Raw genomic sequence first — 23,349 nt, 5'->3', positions numbered from 1 at the left:
GATCGAGTGATTTAAGTTGGTAAACAAAAAATAATCAATATCTCATAAATTTTATCATTCATTACTCTCGCATTGATCCTAGATTCTAAATTACCTCATTTCCAATAATACATATAACAATCAATTTGTAGTTTCTATATTACGTTCATCTTAAGTATTAATTAATATATATATATATATATATATATATATATATATAGTTTACAAGTTATTCATCTTGATTTTAGCTAGTATTATGTCTTTATTTTGTTTAAGAAATGTTATTAATGATATAATTTTTTGTTGCTAGTGTGTTTTATTAGGACTAACATATATTTAAAGATAATATGTATATATTCATGCATGGTAGGAAAATGAGGAGAATGGGCTGATAAACTAATAATTAATTAAATATTAAATATATTTAATTGCATAAGTATCACATTTTAAAAAAAATAATGTTTGAATGGTAAAAAAATTCAACATATATAATCGATCACGACACAAATATATATTGAGTATGATGAGTAAATTAAAGCCATTTTGATTTTCTTCTACGTACGTAGACAAATTTCTTGTAAATTCAACAATGTAGGCTAATAATTAAGGCAATGAGTTTAAGTTTAAGTACGTATTAAGGGTAGTTTAGGGATTTTGAAAGGGCGGCCGGTAGGCCTATATATAGATACATAATGTAAGATTAATTTTGATCATATCATCATCAACTTACAAATTTGAATATTGTTTGTTTTGTTCTATATCTAATTATTAATACCATAAAGCAATATCAAACAATATTCATCTAACCCTAATCAAGTGTTTAGTTACACATGTTCATGGAAGCAAAATCACACATATTAACTTAAGAAAATAGAAGAAGATAGAGAAGAAAAGAATGTTGAAACCCTCTGAAGAATGCCTCCAGTATTGACTTCGGTCTCTGAAATTCGTGCTCTATATTCTGTTGTTTATTTCCCTCTGAATTGCTTCCTCTAAAACTATTGAAGTCCACTTCATTTATAGCCAAAAAATGATAAAATAAAATAAAAATCGCTGAAGAAAAATAACCCATTCTCCTCAGGATTAGAAAACCTATTCTTCTTAGGATTAGAAGAGGAGGTGAGTTTTTTGCTTCGTGGCCATAACTCTCTTGATATTGCTCAGAATTAGACGATTCAAGATGTTCTGAAAAGATAAAAGAGAGATCTAGAACTTTTATGTTTTTACTTTTAAAAATCTAAACAAAACATAGTCGAATTCAGGCTTAAGGTTTCAGCTTTATTTTCTTGCACAATTTTCACTATTTCATGTCATCTTTTTGTGAGATTTTTCTTTTATCTTTTTTCCATCTTATTCCTTTGATATTTTTCTAATCTTCTTAAATAGTATAAGGAATAGTAAAACTACCTGGATCGCAAAGCTTTGAGGTAACTTATTTTGCAAAATTGCACTATACTCTTCAGTAAGAGCTACAAATTTCATACTATTACATTTTTTTGTTCTTTAAAAAGATCTCTTTCATGAACCTCACATAACTAGATATTTAGTCCGAGGGTTCAGCAAAAGGAATGTCGATGTGCAACTTTTTGAATACCTCCAAAAACTTAGAAAATGGTTTATCAAGTGTAGGTTTCCTAAGCCTTTGAGGATATGGAATACGGACAAGTTGGTCATTTACTACTGGTGAACTCTTCTCTCAATCAACACAATCTTCTAATTTATTTTCATTAGCTTCACCAAATCCTCAGCCACATCACCATTCGCACTCTCTTTCTATTGAACTGCTGGTTTCTCTACTTTCTTACCACTTCTCAAAGTAATTTCCTGACAATTTTCTTTTGGATTCACAACAGAGTGTTGCTAGGCGTAATACTTTTGTCATGATCATAAGCTTTTACTTGATAATGCGGTGGATGCTTTGGCAATTAATTATATGTGTAGATATATCAAGATGCTATTATTGGTGTGGGTCCTCTGGTAAACTTCGTACTCAGGGGTCAACCTAATTGTCTACTACTGAGACAAATCTGGTTTTAGGTGAGGTCAATTTGTTTGTGGATGTCGGGATTCGTGAGATGAAGATTGTAAAATGGGGATGGGGGTAGTGTCGTCTAGTCCTAATGATCACGTCTTCTTTTTGGTGAATTTCTGAGTGTGGGGTCTTTTGAGCCTTACGTTGCAGAGGCCAAGGCATTTCTTCATGGCCTCATCGTAAAAAGTTTAAGAATATTGTTGCTCGTTCTTTAGCCAAACAAGCTGTTGGCTTGAATGAGTGACGTGTAATTGGTGGTCGGCTCTCTCAATAGATTTAGTTGTTTAGTATTATGTCTTTATTTTGTTTAAGAAATTTTATTAATGATTTTTTGTACGTAGCTAGTGTGTTTTATTAATTAGGACAAAGATATATTTAAAGATAATATGTATATATTCATGCATGCTAGGAAAATGAGGAGAATGGGCTGATAAACTAATAATTAAGTAAATATTAAATATATAATTGCATAAGTATCACATTTAAAAAAAAGTAAATAATGTTTGAATGGGAAAAAATTCAACATAATCGATCATGACAGAAAAATATATTGAGTATGATGAGTAAATTAAAGCCATTTTGATTTTGTTGTACGTACGTAGATAATTTTCTTGAAAATTCAACAATGTAGGCTAATAATAATGAATTAAGTATAAGTACTGGGTACTAAGGGTAGTTTAGGGATTTTGAAAGGGCGGGCGGTAGGCCTATATATATAGATTAATTTTGATCATATCATCATCATCATCAACTTACAAAAATTTGAAGATTGTTTGTTTTGTTGTAGCAGCTATATCTAATTATAATATATTAAGCAATGGTATGTACATGTATATATAATTGTGTCATCACATAATAATTAATGCATGCATGCATGTATATATATGTTAATTAATATAATATATTATTATTATATTAATAGTTTGTGGTGGTAAATAATAATTAGGAAGGAGTGATTTCGTTGGGAGCATATGGGAGTAGCACAGGTGGTGACCCTTGGAGCTACAAACTGAGTTGTGGATTGAAAGAGATAATCATCTATGAAGATAGGAATATCAAGTCCATTTCCTTCAAAGACGCCTCTGGCTTTATCTCTGGGACATTCGGTGGCAACAACCCTGATCCCTTAGATAAGGGTCAAGAGAGAAAGGTATAATATATATATATATATATATATATATATAGATCATGTGTATATATATATATATTTTAATTTTAATTTTCTGATCATCGATCAAATCAAATGTATGTTGTAGATTGTTTTGAACTGGCCCGTTGAATATTTGATATCCATTAGTGGAACACATGGTAAGTTCAATGATATACCTGATGATGTTATCCTTTCACTATCTTTCCAAACAAATCTCAAAACATATGGACCATTTGGAACCACTACCGGCCGCGGTGAGCCTTTCACCGCCCCCATAGGCGGGGAAGACAGCCTCGTAGTGGGGTTTTTCGGACGCTCTGGCTACTACCTTGATGCTCTTGGTATTTATGTAAAACCCCAAGCAAACATTTCCTTTGGGGAATGGGGTGGTCCGGGTGGAGACCCTTTTGGTTTCACTGTGGGGAGAAGTTGGATAAAACAGATAACTGTCTACCAGGATAGTTCAAATATCAAGTCTCTCTCTTTCAAGGACGGGAATGACAACGAGTATGGACCTTTTGGTGGCAACAATCCTAATAATGTTGGTCTACCAACAACAGTAAGTATATATATATATATATATATATTGTGGGACAAGTACTATATATTCCACAACCCAATTAATAATATTGTTAATGTTTAATATTTTAGATTGAGTTTGAGCGAGGTTCTGCCGAGTATTTGACATCTATAAGTGGGACATATGGAAAATATTTGAACTTGACAGTCATCACATCGATATCATTTATAACAAATCTCAAAACATATGGACCATTCGGGGGAGAAACTGGGACTCCTTTCTCCCTCCCAATACAAGGTGGTGTCGTTGTTGGATTCCATGGAAAATCAGGCGACTTCGTTGATTCAATTGGCGTCTATGTCAAACCACATCAGGTAAATTAATTAATTAATTAATTCCATATATCTTCATCTAATTTATCTCATAACTCATCAAAAATTATATTATTAATTAGTACTGCTCTTTGATTAATTTAACGTTTACTAAAAGAAAATTAATTTTGCATGGTTGTTGTTTAATAGAAGAATTAAGGTTGAAGAATGGATCTGGCTGAGGAAATACGTAGATTTGCACCTTTGTCGTACAATCTAAGTGGAAGTACTCATATCACTACTACATGTTCTTTGAATTTCGAATAATGTACTTATTTAAGTCTATGTAATAAGATAGGATATATATATATATATATCCTTGATCCATCGTACTCTATGTACGTTTGATATATTTATATATAAATAATGGTGTGTTTGTAATTGTAGTTCCACCACGTACGTGTATGTGGGTTGCTTCATATCACTGCGCTGGGTTACTTTATTATGCTACAATTGGTTATATGGCTTCAATCAACAACAATTCTAGTATTACAATTAAGAACTCTAGCCATTTGTAATGTTTATTTTAATGAATAAAAACTCTGTCTTTCTTAATATATATATATATATATATATATATATACATGGCCGGCCAGAGGGTGGGGCAGCCGGGGCCTTGGCCCCAGGCCCCACAATTTCGAAGGCCCCGAAAAAATTAAAATTAATATTATATATATAAAAAAAATAAAAATATAATATATGTATATATAAATTTTGGTTTAATAATTACATAAAATGGCTTATAGCACAGTTGGTTGGTAATAGAGGCGTTTTACGTTGAGGTGTGGGTACCGAGTTCGATTCCTACCTCCCTCACATTTTATTTGTTTTAAAAATTCAAAGGTATAGTTAAAATTTGTAAAAGATATGTATGTTTATTTATTTATTTTTATTTATTTGATAAGAATATAATATTTTAAGATATATTCAATGCATTACTTAAATATATATATATAATATAATGTTTAGAAATAAATTTATAGTAAACTGTTGGGGTTTTTTTTCTTAAAAAAATATTATGTTATAAATATTTTTAGTAAGGAGCAAATATTATGTTTAGTAAACAATTTTTTAAAAATTACTCTTGATGCAATCAAACGGATAAAATAATTTATTGTAATTCTAATAAATAAATCAAATATTTTTAAAAAATAACTAACAAGAATATTATAACTTAAATAAAAAATATATTTATTAATTATTATTTATTTTTTAAAATTTATAAAAATTTATTACATATATTAAAAAAAATTAACATAATTTTTGACATACTGTTGATTTTTTTTTTTTTTTACAAAAGTCCTAAAATATATAACACTTTAATAAAGATGCTATTAATTATAATTAAATATTACGTTAAGTTACCTTATATGGTGAGAAAAATTATTTGTTATATGAAGATAAAAAGTTAAATTATATTGTGTCAAAATTTCAATAATAATCTCAAAGTAAAAATAAATAAAATTATATAATGTTTATTTTTTTTTTTTGTAAAAAAAGACCCGTTTCAAATTTCGCCCTAGGCCTCTCAACACCTTGAGACGGGCCTGTATATATAATAATAATAATATATTGTGAACATATATATGTACTGTTTTTGTATAATAAAGGGACTAATTTTGTAATAATCTAACATACAAATAACAATTGGCCATAGAATAGACCCTTATAATTTTTGGGTTGATCAAGGGTTTAAGGTTGGGAGGTTGAATAAGCCACTTGTTGCCTTGGATGAAAGTCATGCTCATGAAAGTTTTGATTTCTTCATCACTCAATATCTTTGCATGCATACTTGACACGCTTAGAAGTGCTTGCTCCGTCCCATGCATTTATAACCACTTTTATTTTTTAATTTTAAAAGCTATAAAACAAAATTGTATTCTGTAAAGTTTATTTTTATTTTATTTAAGTGGTGGGTCCGGGGTTGGGTCCGGGTAGGGTGCTAGGTTCGGCACCAAGGCTAGGGCCGAATTTGAGTTTGGTCAGAGTCTAGTCAAAGTCCAAAACATTGATTAAAAAAAACTGTTTGAAATATTAATGAAAGTGATTTTTTTTTTAATATTTTGATTTTTAATTAAAAAGTGAAAACAGTTTTATAGAACATGTTTTTGAAAAATATTTTTACTTTTTTAATTTTAAAAACAGAAAAATAATTAAAAAAAAAGTGTTACCAAAACAACACCTTAATTTTTTATTTTTTTTTTTGTTAAGTAAACGACACCTTAATTAGTAGTTAATGAAAATATGTGTTAACAACATCAATAAGTATATGCAAAGTATATCCTTCCAAGCCCTACCCAAGTGTCACAACTTGCTATGATGTTGCAATGAACAAAAGAGAACCCACTCTTTTCTCAAACCTTATCCCTTGCTCTGATCCCACGTTTTTAGGGAGCAAAATATTATAAATTGACTGTAGGCACGTTTTTTTTTTTTTTTTTTTTTACGTTTTTAACAAAAATGACAAGAAGGTACGTAAGCCTAAAATGTCTTATGCAAAATTGTCTTTTTGTCAAAAAATAAAAATAAAAATAGTCTATGTAATATTAATTTCCTACTTCCCCGTGACCACAATATATGCATATATTGATTAAAAGGCCTTGCTATTAGTATCTACTTTGTTTGTCGTTTTTATTACATGGCAAAACTAACTTCTTTAATTTGTGGTAATGTGGGCAGACTATTAATGCAAGGGTAGTTTAGGGATTTCATATGCCGGTGGTAGGCCTATATATACACAGGTGTTAGAATTTCATTTCAACTATACAAACTTTATTAAGATCATTATTGGGAGCTATATATAGCTTTCTCTCATCACAGTGCATTCGAGAAATTATAATCTGTCGAAGCAAATGGTATGTAATAAATATGATATATATATTATTATGCATAGTAATTAATTAGGTATATATTATTATATCATTATGATTGTACGTACAGGCAATCCATGCATGCATGCATGTTAATTGTTAATTGGTTTGTGGTGGCATGCATGGTTAGGAAGGAGTAATTTCATTAGGGCCATATGGGAATAGGACTGGTGCAGGCGGTAACCCTTGGAGCTTCAAACTCAGTTCTGGAACTGGAATAAGTCAGATAATCATCCATGAAAAAGAGAATATCAAGTCCATTTCCTTCGAAGACGCCACTGGCTTCTTCTCTGGGACATTCGGTGGCATGGACCCTAATAGTAAGGGACAAGAGAGAAGGGTATATAAATGTATATATATATTCTTTTTTATATGATTATATATACGTATATTTTTTAACCTAGCTCATCAATATTATATATAATATGTACGTATATATGTGTATTGTAGATTCTTTTGAACTGGCCTGTTGAACATTTGATATCCATAAGTGGAACACAGGGCGAGTATACTAATGTAGCTCATGATGTTGTTCGTTCACTAACTTTCCAAACAAATCTCAAAACATATGGACCATTTGGAAACCCTAATGTCGGCGAGCCTTTCACCCTCCCCATAGGCGAAGACAGCGTCCTAGCCGGGTTTTTCGGACGCTCTGGCTACTACCTTGGTGCTCTTGGTATTTATGTAAGACCAGAACGAAGCATTTCCTTCGGGGAATGGGGTGGTCCGGGTGGAGACCCTTTTGGTTTCACTGTGGGAAGGAGTTGGATAAAACACATAACTATCTATCAGGATAGTTCAAATATCAAGTCTCTCTCTTTCAAGGACGGGAATGACCACAAGTACGGACCTTTTGGTGGCAAGAATCCCAATAAATGTTGGTCTACCAACAAGAGTAAGTATAAATATTGAACCGTATATAAGAACATAACTTATTAATCCTAACAATTAATAATGTTAATGTTGTTGTACTTTGTTTAATATTTTAGATTGAGTTTGACGGGCGTGAAGAGTATTTGACATCTATAAGTGGGACATATGGAAAATATTTGCACTTTAAACTCATCACATCGATATCATTTATAACAAATCTTAAAACATATGGACCATTCGGGGGAGAAACTGGCACTGCTTTCTCCCTCTCAATACAAGATGGTGTTGTTGTTGGATTCCATGGAAAATCAGGCGACTTTGTTGATTCAATCGGCATCTATGTCAAACCGGTAAATTGATTAATTCTATCTCTAATTTAAAATTATATTATTTAGTACTACTCTTTTGATTTTAACGTTTTCTAAAAGAAAATTAATTTTTGTTGTTTTTGATATATAGAAGAATTAAGGTTGAAGAATGGATATATCTACGTTGATTTGCACCTTTGTCGTACAATCTACGTGGAAGTACTCATATCACATGTTCATCATGTTCTTTGAATTTCGAATAATGTTATTTAAGTCTTTGTAATAAGATAGGATATATATGTTATATCCTTGATCCATCGAACTCTATGTTTGGTGTATGTAATTTGTCTAAGTATCAATATCATCATGGTGTCTTTGTATGTATTTCCACCACGTGGTGTCTAGATAGAATTGGTTATATGGCTTCAATTAACAACAATTCTAGCTAGTATTATAAGAACTCTAGCAAATTGTATTAATCTTTATTTTAATGAATAAAAACTGTGTCTTTCTTATAATACATATATATTAGTTTTTCAATGGAACTATGTCTAGTATTAATTAATGGAACATTTTTTGGTTTTTACGAAAATACTAAATTTTGGACAAAAGTTTACAATTTTACTGTTATACAGAATTTTTTACAAAAATACTGTATTTTTATAAAACAACCGTAAAATAACAAAACAAAATAATTAATTAAAACAACAATGGAACAACTAAAAATAACTGTGCAACAACAGTGAAAATTTAACGCAGTACTACACAGTATAAAAAATACACAATATTTTTGAAAAAAATTCCACCCCACATTAAAAAAGAAAAAAAGTGGAAAATTTTAAAAATCCTCACATTTTTCAATAGGTATTATCCATACTAAACAAATTTAACTATAAATATTAATTTTAAAAATATTAAATTATTAAATTCTGATTTATTGGCAAATAAGAAAAGAGAATAATTTGAATTTCTAGGCTTATATCTCATTTTATATTATATTAAAAATATATTTATATACAAAATATTAAGTGAAACTCAATTTTTTTTTTTTTTTTTTTTTTTGTTATTTTGTTTCAGATGGAACAACCACATTTCATATAATGTCAAAATAAGAGATTTTTTTTAATTAAAAAAATTGGTATTACCTGGTCTACTTATTTATATATAGATATATATTTATCAATATAATAATAAAGGGACTAATCTTTTAATAATCTAACACTCACTACAAAAAATGTCACTTTTGCCAGCACATTTTTGTGCTGGCAAAAGTTGGTATTGTGCTGGTAAAATAGAATTTACCTATGATGTGTTGGCGAAAGGGGGTTGGCAAATCAATGTTGGTATTAGAACTTTTGCCAGCATAAAATGAAAAGCGCTGGCAAAAAAGACTTTTCCCAGCGCGTAAATGTACTGGTAAAAGTTAGATTTTAGCCACTGCAAATGTACGCTGGTAAAACTTTAATCTCTTTGCCAGCACAGTTTGCGAAATGCGCTGGTAAAAGTTACTTTTACCAGCGCAGTAGTTTACCAGCGCAGTAGCGATCTGTGCTGGTAAAAGTGACATTTATTGTAGTGACTCACAATTATAAGAGATGGACTTATATAAACTGTTAACTTCTAATTAGTAATTTACTGCATACATATATAGTTAATTCTTTCAATGACACTATGGTTGGATTCATATATTTATATTATTGGAAATCAATTTTATCAAACAAAAAACATACAAATAACAATTGGCCAAAAAAAAAAGTGTTATCATATACATAAATAAACAAATTTTGTTTCAGAGTAAAATTGCATAATATATATAATGCATGTGTGCTGAGTTCATTAGGCTCTTCTTCTTGGTTTCCATTAACCCTTATAATTTTTGGGTTGAACGTTTAAGGTTGGGAGGTTGAATAAGCCACTTATTGCCTTGGATGAAAGTCATGCTCATGAAAGGTTTGATTTCTTCATCACTCAATATCTTTGCATACTTGACACGCCTAGAAGTACTTGCACCAGGTCCCATGCACTTGTACTCCCCGTAAAACACATCTCTAAATTTGAAAAATTCATAATTGTAATTAGTAAAATAAAAATATATATACATACATACACAAACACATGATTTATACTAATTAATACGTACTTATTGTTATCTCCTTGAGCTTGGATAGGCCACATGCCATTGGACCAGCCATTAGCATCAATATTGTTACCCATATAAGTATATGCAAATATGACTCTTGGCATATCTTTCCAAGCCCTACCCAAGTAAGTGTCACCACTTGCTATGATGTTGCAATGAACAAAAGTGAACCCACTCTTTTCTGAAACCTTGGCTCTTGCTTGTGCTGTTCTGCATATATATATACATATTCATTTTGTAATATTGTTAAGTAAAATCACAACATGTGTTATAATTAATTGGATGAGTTTATGTGTTTTGCAAAAATTACTCATATTATATTATCTGTTTTGTAATTAAATGACAAATTATGTATTTATCAAAATAGTACATTGAGTTGATTTTTTTTAAAAATAAAACATAATAATTACTCGATTTTAAGGTGTTATGCATAAGATTGATTATATTTTTTGTATTTGTTCGTACTAAAAATTATTTTCAAGTTAGTTATATTAAAAAAAAATTAAAAATTGAGCTCAAACTACTATTTTATACTATTTTAAAAAATATAAGGTTCAATTTATCATTTAATAAATTAAAAGATCTGAATCAGTAATTTTACAAAAACATAATCTAATTAAATATATACCAAATAAAGTGATTGTCAATTGCCGAAGATGAAGTCAACAGTGCCTTCAACCATAGCAATCTCTGAAGAAATGTCTGCCCTTATCATCACACAAAGTGTCTTGAAAGCCTACGAATTTGCAGTTGTGGAAAGCTGCCTTGTCTCCTGATATCCTCATTGCCACTGCTTGTTCTCCATTCAGTTTCCCCTTTGGCAATGGAGACGAATTCTACATATATATAGACATATATATATATATACCAATTCAAAAGTTTCAAATAATAAATTACTCTTATAGCTTTATTAGAAGGACTTTAGTGTGTCATATCATTTATATATATTGTGGACATTGTCCCACGTGGAATAAATGGTAGAGAATTGAGCCATATATAAGAACATGGGCTACTCCACTCATTGCTAATTGGTTTTGAGATGGAACCCCATGATTCTCAACAAGGTATCAAAGCCATATTCTTTGCGGGCCTATACAGATAGTGACCATGTCCACTATGATACGGTTCAAGATTGATGAGCAAAAAATAGCCATCATCTTGAGGGAAAATATTATAGACATTGTCCCACATAGAATGAATGGTAGAGAATTGTGCCATATATAAGAATATGGGCTACTCCACTCATTGCCAATTGATTTTGAGATGGAACCCCATGATTCTCAACAATATATGAGAAACTATTAACTAATTATACATACCACGAAATGAATATTAGCCGCAACAAAGTACAATAAATTTGGGCTTTAGGGGCGACAATTGTCGCCTCTAATAGTACTAGAAATCGCCCCTAATAGTTATTAGGGGCGACAAGTCGCCCCTAAAAGGTCGCTCGCCTCTAATTAGAGGCGACAAAAGTCGCCCCTAAAAGTTTTTGTCAGATTCTCATTTCGACTTTTAGGGGCGACTTTTGTCGCCCCTAATGTAATTAATATTAAAAAAAAAATAATACAGATAGTGATTGTAGTTTTTTTTAATTATAATATTTTTTGATATAGTTATAATATTTGATATGGGTACGTTAAACATACAATGTTTTCTTTTTCTTTTCTTTTTTCTCATTTTTATTTTCCATTTGTTATTTTATATAATTACTATATTAAATATAATTGTACAGATTAGAGAAATTCATGATGTGCCAAAAAAACTATAAATAAACAACTCTGTACATTTGTATACACATACATATTTATTTATATTTGTATATTTTTTACTATCTCATTTACAAGTTAAGAAAATAGTACTAAAAAAATAATAAAAAAATAAGATTAAAGCTCTTGAAGAAGCCCAAAGACCAACGCCTTCCAACCTCATCTTCCATTAAATTTAATGGAGAACTAAAGCTCAATGTTCCTTCTTCATACTTGACTCAAGTGCTTCTAAAAATTAATTTTTTTTTTCTGAACTCCTCAATAAACCCATTCATAAAGGTAGGCTAAAGAATTTTTTACATTCAGATTTGAGATTGGTGAAGTTTCTCTCTTAAAAACTCTAAAATATATCTGAAAGATGGCAATAAAGTATAAATATATATATATACTAGCAAAAAGCAACGTGCGAGGCACGTATAGTAAATTTTATGCTAGTTTTTTTATGTTATTTGAAAGTGATACGATTAAAAATTAAAGAAAAAATATTATTAGTTATTAGGTGAGATTATTATTATGTGTATCTAAATATTATAGTTTATAATATTATCAATTAAAAGTGAATATCGAATGCATTATATTAGTATTTAAGAAGGCTTAATGATTTAAATATGTTCTTAAGTTAATCCAAAAATAAACTAAAAATTGATGTTCCAATAATTAAAGAAATATTACTTAAATGGGGGTAAGATAAAAAGAAAATTAAAAATCAATCTCTAAATTGTTGATAATTGAAGATAGCATTAGTCTTAAAATTGTAGATAAGAAAACTAATGATAGTCATTGGTGGATTTCAATCTTCATTTTCTTTGATAGAGACAATAGTGTAATTTTTGTATTTTGCACTTTTCATTCTAGCCGGGTCCGCATATATCTGGATTATCCATTTTTTCTTTGATAAATTGATTATGGTAGTGTCGACAAAGCGGCGGTGTTCCTGCAAACAGTGATGTATTTTCATTTAAGATGATTAGTCATGATGTGCATAATTTATTTAATTAAAAAATCAACTTATGAAAGGCATGTAAAACTATTTAATTTTTTAAAAACTACACCTCTGCAGTATAGTTCATTAGTTGGGCAGCATTACACGAGAATATTTTTTCGACAATATCTGCGAACATGATAGCAGATAGGCTCTTTGTATTGTCATCAAGTTCAACATATGCTATAGCACTGTAAAATGCATTATAAGATTGTTAGTATATTTTTTTTATTTTAACTTAATTTCAATAACATCATATGTTTTTTGTAATATACCGTGGTGTAGGAAATCTTTCTTGGCCGCATGTTGGCTTGTCACATATGATTTTTTCATCGCGATTATATAAATCTATTTTTTTATGACATGCGTCACATGACATGTAATAAAAATTCTGGAGAGTGTCAGTTATTTTTATTGCCGCCTCAATCCAAAAATATTTTTTCTACATTCAAATCAAATGGTGTTAATAATAGTAAGATATTGAAACAAAAGTTTCATAAAGTAAATATTATAGTAGTTTTTACCTCATTGAGTTGCAGATTTTTCGTCAATTCTGAAATTTGGATGTTAGTCACTATTTCGTGTAATCCAACAAAAGATTTTCGAGAAGATTCGTATGTCAAGCAGTTTGCTATTGCGTTTTTAATTTCTATTTCGTTGCTTTCCGCCCTTAAAATAGAGTAAGTATTATTATAAATATAGTATACAAAAATTTAAATTTTTTTGTAAAATGTGTAGCTATAATAGTATGTGTATTTGATTTTATGAGTATTACCATTCCTTTAGTGCTTCTGCTTCGGGGAGTTGAGGATTGATTTTGAAGGTACTCGTGTCGCGTGACGATAGAGACAGCCCTAAATCAAAATGTATGTGTTAATTGAATTTTTGAATTTTCGCTTTTAAATATCAGTAGTTTAATTAATGCAAACCTCTCTTGGTTTGAACAATTAGTTTTGATCCCAATATTATGGGTCTTTCTTCGATTACTTCTGCTATTTGTAAGCATTCATCGTGAACTTTATGCCCCCACATCGTCAAACATACTGGTTTGAAGCTACAACTTTGTAAAGAAATAAAAAAATGGATTAGCAAAAATTTTGTTAAATAGTATTTAATATATCACAATAAAAATGAACACAAGGGTGTATTTATAGTGGTAGATTAAATGTATAGTTTACCTTTCATCAATTAAATATATCTCTTGAATTGTATGTAGTCCATAGGGAGTGTTGACTTCTTTTGGTGGGTTCATTTTGAGAGCAATAGTCAAAATATCTAATAAATTGAAATATTAAATAGTTAGTCAATAGGAATACATATATATAAAAATCAAATTGTAAATACCTATTGGTTTGCTGAATTCTTTAGGTGTATGCAGGTCGCTAAACGGAATGAAATCATAGTTTGGTGCTGATATCTGGTTGTCTTCTGTTTGGATTTCTTCGATTTCTGTTCTTGAGTTCAATGTCCAAGAATATTTGTAGTCTCGCTTTTTATCGAAAGGTGGGGCTGTTTTTTTTACATAAGCGTTGCTGATGTAGTAAGTGTGGAACACTTCCAAAGTGTTTTCTCTAGCATCAATTTCAGTGCCAAATATTACTGCTTCAACATCATTACCCTGTATTTATTTTAAGGAAAAAAATATATTTATGAAATAATAATCTGTTGGAGCGTGTTTATAGTCAGAATTCGGTAAATATAGCATTTATTAGTAGAGTATTTACAATTTCAACGGCAAATAAACTAATTGTATACCTTTTTATCTGCTAACATAAGCTTTTGATATTTGAGTGGTGAACTCTTGCTTGTCCGCTTTCCAGATTTTTCTAACACTCTCATTTCAATCTTCCAACAGAGAGAATAAGCAGAGAGAAAATCTGGAGAAGAAAAGAAGCGGTGTAACGGCCAACAAAAAAAATTAGAGGGTATATGATTCTGTTATATATATTGGAATGAAAAAAGACAGAGAAGAGATGAAATATAAATAGGTTTTGGGTTGATGACATATAGTCTCGTCCTAGTTTCATTTGGAATAGAATTTATTTAGTTTAGTTTTAATTACTTAATTATCTTTTTATTTTTGGAGACTGGATTTTTAATTATCAGTATTTATATTTAAATTTAAGAAAATCAAAATTATACGCGATACAAATTGATAGTATAATTTAGATATATATATAAAAAAATAAAAAAATAAAAAAAAAAAGGAAAGAAAGGTTTCCTTTTAAGGTGAGTTTGACTTTTATTGACTGTTCATAGTTTTTTATTATTATTATTTTAAAAGATTTTTCCGATTCAGTTAAGAAAATTAATTTATTAAATGGAAAAAATCAAACTAAAATGATAAAATTAGATATTATAATTTCAAATTTTACATAGTTAGTCTTTATTTTAAAAATCATATAAGACTGAATATTGTTCGTAATTTTGTTCTTAAAAAAAAAAAATTGTTCGTAATTTTTATTTCATTTTTTTTAAATGAATTTTTAATATTATTAAAATAAATAGTCAATGCTTTATTATTTTTTTAAAAAAAAAATAGTCAAACCTGACTTGTATATCTATTAAAACATCCCTTCTCCAATAATAATAAGAGTATAAAAATAAATATACATTACAGATTACACGAGAAAATAGTCACCCATATTCTCATATATACATTACACGAGAAACATTTTTATTTAGCAATACATTAATATACAATCTGCATAAAAGTTAAACTTTGTAAAAAATTAAAAAAAAAAATGCCGAAGTACACCATAGCTCAAAAAGAAAAAGTAGATAATACCAGTCACAAGAACAGAACACCACCAATCAATTCCTTCCAAGAGGGAGTGATCTACAAGAATAAGTTTCCTTGAACTCAGACTTCCTTGAAGAAGTGAAAATCGATGCATAAACTTCCTTGGTAGCATGAGCTGGAGCAATATCTGTAGCTTTGAACCGCTTGGCTGCTGCATTATTACTCGAACTTTTCACAGAAACAGTACCATTACTTGCAGCTTTTGCAGCCTTCCCATTAGTTCCCACCATTGAAGGAACCTTCAACTCATCTTTAGCATCACCAACACCATGTTTTGTACCACTTAACCGAGCCGAATGTGGATCAGAACAGACACCAGCCTCGCCGTTGTTCACTGCAGACGCCTCCTCAATCTCCCTATGCTTCACCTTCTTAGCCTTCTTTAGCATCACCAACACCATGTTTTGTACCATTATTATGTAAAGAGAACTTCTGATCAAAGTTGTAATCCTTGGTCAACAGGTCTGCACACGGTTAAAAACCAAGCAATCAAAATTTAAAAGTGAAAACCTGCAAGACCGCTTACAACTTAGGAGGAGGCCTCTGCATTACACAAGTGTTGCAACAAGTAGAGATTTCTAAGTATCAATATGGCCTTCAGAAAAACAGACTACAGATTAAATGCCTCAATTTACTAAGTTTTCTTAAAATTTCTCTTTGCATTATTGAGATTGACAACATAGAATGCCCAACAGTTTCACCTCTTCTAAATTAGATTCTATTTTGGTTCTCATATGTTTAAATAACAAACTATCAACGATCATTCAACTTGAACATTCTAAAACACTGTACTACAAAAGAAAACATCAAACATATAGGTTCTCAAGTCATCAATCCGAATACTACATACAGCAAACAAAAACATCATTTAAAGCAACTGGTAAGATTGAATTTCAACTTATAAAGATATTTATTCGGGTAAGTGTGTTTTGCTTTATAGATAAATATTTCAAATTCAAATATTCAATTCAAATATTTAATTTAGGATATTTATTATTATTTTATTATAGATAAATAATATTTTATTATTTTATTAAATAAAAATTAAAAGTCACCCATAAAATTCTCAAAAACCAAGAATTTCAGTTATATAGGTATACTTTATATAGAATAGATATATTAGATTTTAAAAAAGAAAAAGCATACAAAAATTAATAATATTTATTATTAAATAATTAAAAAAATAAAATTATTATAAATACCACACCATGAAAATCAGCTAGAAAAATGGTGAACCAGCAGCAAAGGAAGTGGAGGGGCTGGTCGAGGACGAAGACGACACACGGTCAGGTCGATAATGGCTCCGTCGATTGGGGTGAGAAAGAAAGAGAGCAGGAAGGGGTGGAGGCGGGGACGGGGGACGACTGGGCGGTAAGGGCAAGGCGTAGACAACGCACAAAGCAAGGGTGGCTGGTTTTTCTAGTATTTTGGTTGATATTCAGAGTGAAAGAAAAAACGCAGAAAAAAAATAAAATAGATAATGGGGTTAGGGAAGATGTTAGGGTTTTTTTATATATAAAAGTAAACTTTTAGGGGCGACAAAAGTCGCCCCTAAAGGTCGCCCCTAATAAATAAAGTGTGTCAGATTAAATTTTTAGAGGCGACAAAAGTCGCTCCTAATACTATTAGCGGGAAAAATCCCGCCCAAACACAACAAATATATTTCAATTTTATTAGGGGCGACAATGTCGCCTCTATTAATTATAAAGTCGCCCCTAATAGTATACAAATTATATATAAAAAATAATCAAATTCCTTAGGGGCGACACTGTATTGTCGCCCCTAATACTCCTATTATTAGAGGCGACATAAAGTCGCCTCTAAATTGGTCGCCCCTAAAGCTTAAATTTGTTGTAGTGGTAATCAGACTCAACCGCGACGGTAGCGCTATTCCACGTCCCAAACTTTTTTGCGGTGCCATCAAACGTGATTACGGGCACATTATCCTCATCTCCATATAATGTAACGAACGGCTTCGTCCTATCAACCATTATATGCTCGTGATAAACCCCGCCACTAATCCAAACTATCACCCTCCCAGTATTTTCCGACAGAATACTATTAACGGCGTCAGTAATCGTGTTGAAATCCCCTTTCCCGTCTTGACTTACCTTGACAACCCTAACGGCATGTTCTGCCGCCGTTAGTGCCTTGTCAAGAGTGAGTTTATTATTAATTGTCTCACGGAGAACGGTCTTGTCTTTCTCGTAGGCTCTCATGTTGTGATCAATCCAATCGTCTAGCTTCGATTGCTCTGACGGAATAGAGCTTTGTTTGGCAGAGGTTGTAATTACCTCTAAAGCCATAATTATTCCAGCCAAAAATAGTAACATTATTACTTTGATCAAAGCCATAATAATTTTCTTTATTATGGTTTTGATCAATATGTTTAAGCTTTAATTACTATAAGGGCTTTTTGCTAGGATACGATGGTGATGAAAGAAGTGAGCCTACAATTATTATTTTTATAGTGTATCTCTCATGAAGTTATGTTGTTATGTAGAAAAAGACATTTATATCCAACTCTCTAAAGAAATTAATTTAAGAAGCTTGTGTTGTGTGTCATAAGGGTAAATGTGGGAATTAAAATATGTGTGTTAGGAGTTAATTTATAGGCATATATAGTTTGTATGTAGGTGGTGTTTAACCAGATTTTGTTATTAGGGTTTTGGTTGTAATTAAATGCTTAATTAAGCTTCACTAATAACTATAAGTACAGCCTTTGTTTAGTGTATACTACAGTCACACACGAATACCTAACTCATAATGCATTGCATGCATGTCCATTTTACATACATATAATATTTATATATATATATATATACTAGGTGATTATTACGTGCCAAGCCACGTAGTGTTAGTTTTATTTAATATTTTAGTTTTTTATTTTAATTAATAATTAAAATAGTATAATTATTTGAACGATTTGTTTTATAAAAATAAAATATGTGTCAGTATATTTAGTAAGTAAAACATAGTTGTGTTATAATAATGTATGTTATTAATAGTAAAATGTACATTAATCTTCTAATTGAAAAAAGTTTTATTATCTCATTTCATATCTAATAATAGCTACACAACTATATATTTATAGACTTTCACATTCTTTGCAAATTACTAATAAGCACCAATAATATTTTCATATTCTAATATTTTTCAACCTTCTCCTCTTGGTGGTAAAATTAAAAATAAAACTAAAAATAAGCACAAACATATAAGGTAAATACTAATTACAGCCCATTTCATCTTTTTTTTTATTATTATTTTAAGCCCAAGCCCAAAAATCTCTAAGCCAACACAATCAATCTTCTTTTATATTATCTTTTCTAGATATTTTATCTATATTTTTCTTTCTTAAAAAATAAATAAAAAAATTATTAATATTCTCCCAAGATAGGTTTGTTAGAGAGATATGTGGTTAAGATGATTTTTTTAATTTAAAAATAGATTATTAATATTTAAAAGATTGTTTATTTAAAAGATTGTTTAATTTTTTGGGTTTAATTATTGGGTTTATTTTTTAACGGGAGATCAAACCTAATCGTTAAATTTAATAGAATATTCTTTTATTTTTAAGTATATTCTGTTAAACCAAGAAATGCCGTTAGATAGACACTTTTAATATATAAAGATATATATTTGTATTTTCAGCTAGCCTTTTATCTATAAATTAAAACAAAATTCTGTTTATTTGCTCATATTTTTTCTTTCCAATAGTAGATTTATCTTCTTTTTTCTTAGGGCGTTTGGTTGGAGGTAATGAAATGGAATGGAATAGAAAGGAAACAATTTTCATTTCATTCTTTTTTTTTTATTTGGTTGCATTTTAAAATATTGGAATGACATTCCAATAGAATGCTCTTTCCACCATTTTGGTGGAATGACTGTTCCATTTTAAAAATGAAGGAAAGATCATTCCAATATTATTCTCATTCTCATTTCTATTTTTATATTTTCATTCCTCCCAACCAAACGTTACCTTTTTAGTCTGTGCACGTTGGTTTTTACCATAATATAAGATCATTAATTAACTACATATCTACTATAATTATTATTTGTAACTTCTTAAGGTCTCTCAAAGTTTCCAATTATTAGGTTTCTAATCTATATATTTAGATAAATGCTAGGGGCACCTTAAGGTAACTAAGATCATCTCTAATTAAAGATGTAAAAATTATTATATTTGGCACAAAAAAAAGATTTTGTGATATATTTGTATCAATTTTTAACATTGTACTTCAATACAACTTAATATAAATTTAATATATATTTATTAAAAGTATTAAAATATAGGAAAAATTGTTACATAAGACTCTAAAAAATTCATTTTGATACTAATAAATTTTCAATCTTAAAACACTATGGTAATAATCTCTAAGGCCGCGTATTTTGTAATAGTCTGTCGATACCCTATTTAAAAGATCTATTAAATGCAGATAATAAGTTGACATTCTATCTTATAAATATGGTTAATTTATGTATTAATATTCTTTAATTTATTTTTTAAATTATTGATTAATTAGCGTGATTTTAATTTGTTAGGCTATTTTAAAGACTAATCATGTATTTGAACTCATTTGGAAGAATTTTAACACATTTTGGTAGAAAATAGTGAAAGCTAGCGAGCTCGGTTTTACAATGCAGAAATTAATTGTAAATTTCAATGACCTTGAAAGTAGAACTAGACTTGGAGCTAAACTTGAAAGTTTTAGCTCTCATTCTTAGCTTTTTGAAACATCTTGAATCATTTAATTTCGAGTTGTATTGAAGAAGTTATGGCCAAAAGATTAATTTAAACACTCGATAGAAATTTTTCGATAGCAAGTTGTCGCCACTGCATGCCTTAGCGTGGTCGCGGCAAGAGCGCGAATTCTACTAAATTTCAATTTTTTATCTTTTTTTAAATGGGATATTTTAAGGAGTTATATATAGGACTTTTAGGGTTTGAATTTTTCCACCTTTGAACTACGAATTTGAGAGAAACTCAGAGAGAGAGAGAAAGAAGAAGATGAAGATTGCGGTACAATTGTTCTACATCATTGTTCTTTTTTTCCCTAAACTCATACTTCTTATTATGATTTTTATTATAATGTCTAGTTCAGAGTAGTTTCTTTTTAATTAAGGGTGATTTCAAAACTCAAGACATGAATTTTTAATTTCTATGATGAATGTTAATTTCTACTTTCTATTATATCGAATTGCTTATATTCTTCTATGTTGAATGTCATGATTATTATTTTAATCTTGTTTATATGATCATCACTAAATTAGGTTTTACTTTAATCTATTAATTGTCATCTTAAGATTACATGCTTCGTTAATTTATTGCCTAAATTAATCTATATCCATTGAACTTAAAATTTTATTTTAGTTAAATAAATTGCATGTTTCGTGGATTTATTGTCTAGGTAAAAGAGTTAATTATTGAGCATTTCATCTTGATTACATGCAATTGAAAAATTAGGATAATTGACTCTCTCGGCGTTATCTGCACGATTAATAGTTTGATTAAAAATTTGAAATAACATTCATTATTAAGAATTAAGGAAGATTGTTGAGAGTGGAGATTAACCTTATTTCTTGAATATCCTAGTATCTCATTCTATTTTTTATTTATGTTATTTAATCTTCATAATTAAAACCCCTTTTTTAACTCTTATTACTAATTTTTAAATAATAAATTGATAATAGTCCTTATGAGATTGACCTGTATTTACCGTTATACTGAAGTAATTGGTAATACGGAAATAAAAACTAGTAAATTTACTGTGGTAAATAACACACATTAGCAGACAAGAATGCTACATGTTGAAGGTTTATTGGTCCAAATAATAATTTTAAGTAAAAATTAATTTAAAATTATTTAAGTAATAAAATTTATTTAAAATAAATAAATAAAAACTTTAATAAATATTTTTCTTCTCTTTTCTGTTTTTATTTATTCTCTACATGTTCACGACTCTCTTATTGTTCTTCTTCGTGGGAAAAGCCCATCCATTGCCATGGAAACCCCATTAATAAAGAGGCCCAAGAACAAGCTTACAACCCATCTCGATCTGCTCAATTGGCCACCTTTCTTTTCAAGCTCTCTGTTAATCATCCTCTTTCCTTCTCTGCCTTCCACCAGTATCAATCCAAAATCTAAAATTGGAGGTTGGCTCATCGATCTTTGAAAATCCCAAAATCAGAGCCATTACGGGGTGAGGCTTTGACATCGAGCCATTATTAGACCTCTCTTTACAAACACTTGATTTTCTCAAAATGTTTTCAATTCTAGGCACAACAAGAAGGATGGGGTGTGAAAGGGAAGCATGTAGACGACAGGGCATTGAATAAGTAGGGGACGACTGTGTGATCTTGAGGTAGTCTAGCCTCGAATTGATCTGAGAGAGGAAGAGCTCGAAGGGAGGTGATGATGGCGACACTGGGTTGAAGGGAAAGGGAGAACTTGAGGACAGTGACTTGGGATTTAGGGTGATGCGATGGTGTGTTGGCTATTGAGATTGGGGTATAATGCGCTACATCAGTATGTTGGATACCTTAAGGTGCCTAATAACAATGTTTATATATTTAGCATCTTAAGGTGTCCAACATCATATATCGACGTGACACTTTATAATTAGTTAATAACTTTTTATATTATTTATTAAATCAAAATGTGTATGACCTGATACTAAAATATACCAATAATAACAATATTGTATCACTTTTTGTGATGCATGCTTGACAACTTCAAATGCTCTTAGGATTTTAAAATTTTATATATATTGTTATAGGATGAATTTTTCACCTAAAAGAGTGAATACAGTCTCATATTTTCATATCTCTAAATTCCTATTTTCTAGAAAAGATAAGAAATTAGTTTATCACATTGTAAAGATTTGCTATTGTTAAGAATTGAAGCTTTAAGAAAATACTTTTAATAACTAACAAAGATCAATAACCAACATGCATCTAACTAATTAAAAGTCAAAGGAAAATGATACAATTTTCTTGCTCTGCTACTCGGCTGAGCTGCTCTCTAGCTTCTATTGGTGCCATGGCAATGAGACTGAGAATGACAAAGAAAATTAACTCAAATTAAGTATGCAAAGAAGAAAATAAAGCCTTCATCTTTAGAAAAACCTAAATAAACTAAATTTATGGTTGAAATCCTTGCGGAAAAGGCAATTGATTTCTCTACTCTAGAAAATGATGTCGATGGAATTGATCGGGTAAAAGGGAAATTGATGGAAGAAGAGCTCAATTAAACTTTGCATGAGTTGCAAACACAAGTTGTGGTTAGAATACCAGTCCAATTGACGATTATGGAACCTCTTGATCAATAAATCTTGTCTCTAGAAGAATCGTTAAAGTAGCTAGAACACAACTAAAAAATAACTTCATGTAAAACTTAATTATCACAATATTTCAAAGTGTGTAAAAAAAACTAATGTGTTTTATGTTGTGTTTTAGTTGTTTTTAAGTGGTGTGGTATAGTTCCTCCACATGAAAAAAATCTCTAAAAGAAGTCTCGTAGAAAGTTAGATGTCATTCGGAAAAGAGTTCT

General features: G+C 29.9%; 1 protein-coding gene, 1 long non-coding RNA gene and 1 pseudogene across 4 annotated transcripts; 1 reads left to right on the top strand and 2 right to left on the bottom strand.

Annotated features, from left to right (window-relative positions):
- The first annotated feature begins 2,741 nt into the window (after positions 1-2,741).
- LOC115719348 (mannose/glucose-specific lectin-like) lies at positions 2,742-8,630 on the top strand. Of its 2 annotated transcripts, none has more exons than XM_061108824.1 (5): positions 2,742-2,831; positions 2,958-3,161; positions 3,268-3,720; positions 3,813-4,055; positions 8,258-8,630. In XM_061108824.1, the coding sequence occupies exons 1-5, from the start codon at positions 2,829-2,831 to the stop codon at positions 8,264-8,266; spliced, it is 912 nt and encodes a 303-aa protein (XP_060964807.1). In that variant the 5' UTR covers positions 2,742-2,828; the 3' UTR covers positions 8,267-8,630. The 2 variants fall into 2 exon arrangements, with proteins under 2 accessions (XP_060964807.1, XP_030504204.2); XM_030648344.2 differs by lacking the exon at positions 8,258-8,630 and adding an exon at positions 4,203-4,606.
- A 1,333-nt stretch (positions 8,631-9,963) lies between these two features.
- LOC115719235 (putative pectinesterase 63) lies at positions 9,964-18,106 on the bottom strand (annotated as a pseudogene).
- On the bottom strand, positions 13,672-15,050 carry LOC115718501 (uncharacterized). 2 transcript variants are annotated; one of them, XR_009686032.1, is made up of 4 exons: positions 14,753-15,050; positions 14,176-14,615; positions 13,927-14,057; positions 13,672-13,851 (listed from the first exon to the last, which is right to left on the bottom strand). It is a non-coding gene; the product is annotated as an uncharacterized LOC115718501 (long non-coding RNA). The 2 variants fall into 2 exon arrangements; XR_009686031.1 differs by having other exon boundaries at positions 13,672-14,057.
- Positions 18,107-23,349: the final 5,243 nt, after the last annotated feature.

Source organism: Cannabis sativa, chromosome 2, assembly GCF_029168945.1.
Source record: "Cannabis sativa cultivar Pink pepper isolate KNU-18-1 chromosome 2, ASM2916894v1, whole genome shotgun sequence".
Classification (NCBI taxonomy): domain Eukaryota; kingdom Viridiplantae; phylum Streptophyta; class Magnoliopsida; order Rosales; family Cannabaceae; genus Cannabis; species Cannabis sativa.
Note: the sequence above shows the minus strand (reverse complement) of the source record. Positions and strands in the feature narration are given on the sequence as shown.